The 3,439-nt window shown below is 26.0% G+C and overlaps 1 protein-coding gene across 1 annotated transcript; it reads left to right on the top strand.

Annotated features, from left to right (window-relative positions):
* Window positions 1–2,580: 2,580 nt before the first annotated feature.
* Window positions 2,581–3,194, top strand: LOC107487632 (phytosulfokines 3). Its single transcript, XM_016108298.3, has 2 exons — window positions 2,581–2,777; window positions 2,860–3,194. Exons 1-2 carry the CDS (start codon window positions 2,658–2,660, stop codon window positions 2,986–2,988), a joined length of 249 nt encoding a protein of 82 aa, XP_015963784.1. The 5' UTR covers window positions 2,581–2,657; the 3' UTR covers window positions 2,989–3,194.
* Window positions 3,195–3,439: the final 245 nt, after the last annotated feature.

Below are 3,439 nucleotides of genomic sequence, written 5' to 3' on the forward strand. Positions count from 1 at the left end.
CCCTATAACGATAGAGAAGAAAAGCGCTAGAATTTAGAATTCTCAAAATTAATATATAATAAGAGTATTTTAGTCATTTTATATAATAAGGGTATTATTTTTATAAAAAATAATATTAATTTAGACAAATTCAGAATTCAATTCACTATTTTTCAATCAAATTAATTTATCTGACTTTATTTTGACAAAAATAACATAATTTAAGTGATTATATGTGTTAAATTTTAATTATTAAAAAATATCTTTAAAAAAAAACGTTTTCTGCGTCTTTATGAGAGCATTCTCCTATAAAAAATGGGAGTGAAATTATTATTTTTTAATTTTCTAATTACATGTATTTATATATCGAAGCAAACTCATCATGCAGATTGCAGACACCAGAGTGGCAGAGTCAATCCAGGGAGGTAAAGGCTGATTAATGGCGCCTGTGACATTTGAGATACCTTTCGTACGTGATTATTTTTTGTAGTTGTTATTAATGGTGCCTGTGAATTGAAAGTTTATGGTTCTAAGCGTGATTAGTTTGTTTAAACACGTGAACACTTGGATGATGATCATATTGTAATTTTAATCAATCAAGGATAGATATGCTTGCGAATTATATGCTAGGAGTGGGTATACAAACAAAAAAATAAATAGACGGAAATTTTACGAAGATACATATAAATTGCAAATCATCCTTCATTTTCAACCGAGAAACTTGTTGTTTTGGAAACGTAGGAGTGTTATAAAAATGACATTGAGAATAAACATTTATCCATTTTTATTTAGAATTTTATTACAATAATAGGGCGAGCCGCAATAAATTAAGGTGGATTCTATGGTGTAGAAAGAAAATTATTTCTACATGTGTAGAAAGATAGGTGTCAATGCATTAGTAGTTTATGTTGATGGCTCTTAGATGAGGAAGAATTAATTAGAGTACACAATTGTTGATTCATTGGACCCACAAAAAAAAGAGAGTGTGTGACATTATATGTGTGTCATAAAGACAATTTATTAGGTTTTTTTATTTTAATAAATTAAATAAATATTTTATTTATTAAAATAAATAATTTAAAAAATTATTACCATGTAGACGAGATATATGTATTTATAAATATAAAAATATATTTTATAAAAATAATAAAAATATTAATAATTTAAACTAGACCAAACTCTTAAAAATAGAACATTCAATTAATATGGAAGGTGGACGATCTTAACCGTACTACGTCCATCCACCGGCGTTTTTTATTAGAATTTACACTAAATCAATTCAAATAATAATAAGGCGGGATTCGAATCCCCAACACTTGCTTAAGCAAATTAGTGAGCTAACTACTAGACCAAGTTCATTAATTAGTTAGTTAAAACCGCCTATTTCTTCTATTATTTTGAAACTGCTCATCTTTTCTATTATTTGAAACTGCTTATCTTTCTTATTATTTGAAAAATGTTCTATTTTTAAGAGTTTGATTTAATTTAAATTATTAATATTTTTTATTATTTTCAAAAATTATATTTTTATATTTACAAATACATATATCTCATTTACAGTAAGGAGATATATGAAAATTGAAAAAATACACATATCTCAATACGGATAAAATTATCTCGTTTACAGTATAAACAAGATAAGAGATGCTTATGTATTTTCCTAATAATTTTTAAAATTATTTATTTCAGAAAATAAAATATTTATTTAATTTATTAAAATAAAAAATTCCCACATATTATTTGATTTATTGTTAATAAATATGTGTATCACTAATCAAATTAGAATTAAGTCCATTAGATGAAAAAAAATTTGAAAAAAAAATATTTTTTTAATATTAACCAAAATATTTTTCATAGAATTTAAAAAAGAAAAAGATTTGGAGACTAACTTACTTTCACTCTTAAAATTATTACTATTAAAAATGAAAAAATATATAATTTAAGTAATAGGTAATTACTATTCATTTACTGTGGTTAACAAATTTAATTTGTTTTTATAATTATATGTCCTAAATATATTACTAATTATTTTTATATTTTTAATATTTTACATGTTTTAATATATAAATTAAATTGATAATTTACTATTATTAAAGGTATCCCATTTTTTAGACAAAAATATTTAACTTTGAACAAAAGACTAAATTAGAACGATATAAAATGTTTTAGACAAAAATAAAATATTAATAATTTAATTTATATAAAATGTTTTAGACAAAAATAAAATATTAATATAATTTTTGAAAATAATAAAAAATATTAATAATTTAAATTAAATCAAACTCTTAAAAATATAATATTTCAAATAATAAGAAAGATGAGCAGTTTCAAAATAATAGAAGAAATAGGTGGTTTTATCTAATAAGTTGTCTTTATGACACATATATAATGTCACACATTCTTTTTTTTTGTGGGTCCAATGAATCAATACTTGTGTACTCTAATTAATTCTTCCCCATCTAAAAGCCATCAACATAAACTACTAATGCATTGACACCTATCCTTCTACACATGTAGAAACAATTTCCTTTCTACACCATAGAATAATAATAAAGGCTATTTGACCTTCCACCACATCCTTATCTCTATAAATAAATACCCTTCCCTCCTCCACTTGTTCAACACGCACACAAATTCTCTCATATTTAACTTTATTTTCTGTGTTGTAGCACAAATACATGGCGAGCAAGATGAGCACAGGGTTGTTCTTCACGGTTCTGTTCCTCTGCTACACCCTCACCTACTCCTCACGCAGGGAACCTGAGGCTACAGTAGTATTACCGCACCATCATCATGAGGTTTCATTTGTTGAAATCATTATTGAATTTATATATGCATTGGTGTTATCATGTGTTTAATGTCCATTTATATCATGTGTAGGATGATGTTGAGGTAGAAGAGGACAAGTGTGAAGGCCTTAGTGTTGGTGCAGAGGAATGCTTGATGAGAAGAACACTCACCGCACATCTCGACTATATCTATACCCAGAAACATCATAACCGCCCTTGAACTCTCATCTCACCTCTCCTTCTTTGTTTAGCTTTCTTTCTTCTTTAATTTGGGATGAGATATCAGCATCTACTAGCCAGAGTTTGTTTTGATATATAATAGATTCCATGAACCTATGGACCATGGTCTATCTTCAACAACAAACTAGCTTCCATAATCTAATGGTCCTTATTATTTATTAAATTGTTATTTTATTTTTCTGTCAACATGGTTTATTAAACTAACAAAGTACATAACAATATGCTAATAAGCCAAACTAAACTAACTAGCTAGTTAGAGGTAGTAAGTTACTTGAATATGTTATTTTTGGGAACAAATTAAAAATTCTATTATTAATTTATTATACATATATAAGAGGACATTTGAAATAAATTGATACTGCTCGGAATGTATTTAAGGGACATAGCAAATGGATTTAATTTTTATGAGTGACAAAGAGGAAGTACGTGAG

The sequence above is a fragment of the Arachis duranensis genome, chromosome 5 (genome assembly GCF_000817695.3).
Source record: "Arachis duranensis cultivar V14167 chromosome 5, aradu.V14167.gnm2.J7QH, whole genome shotgun sequence".
In the NCBI taxonomy this organism is placed as follows: Eukaryota; Viridiplantae; Streptophyta; class Magnoliopsida; order Fabales; family Fabaceae; genus Arachis; species Arachis duranensis.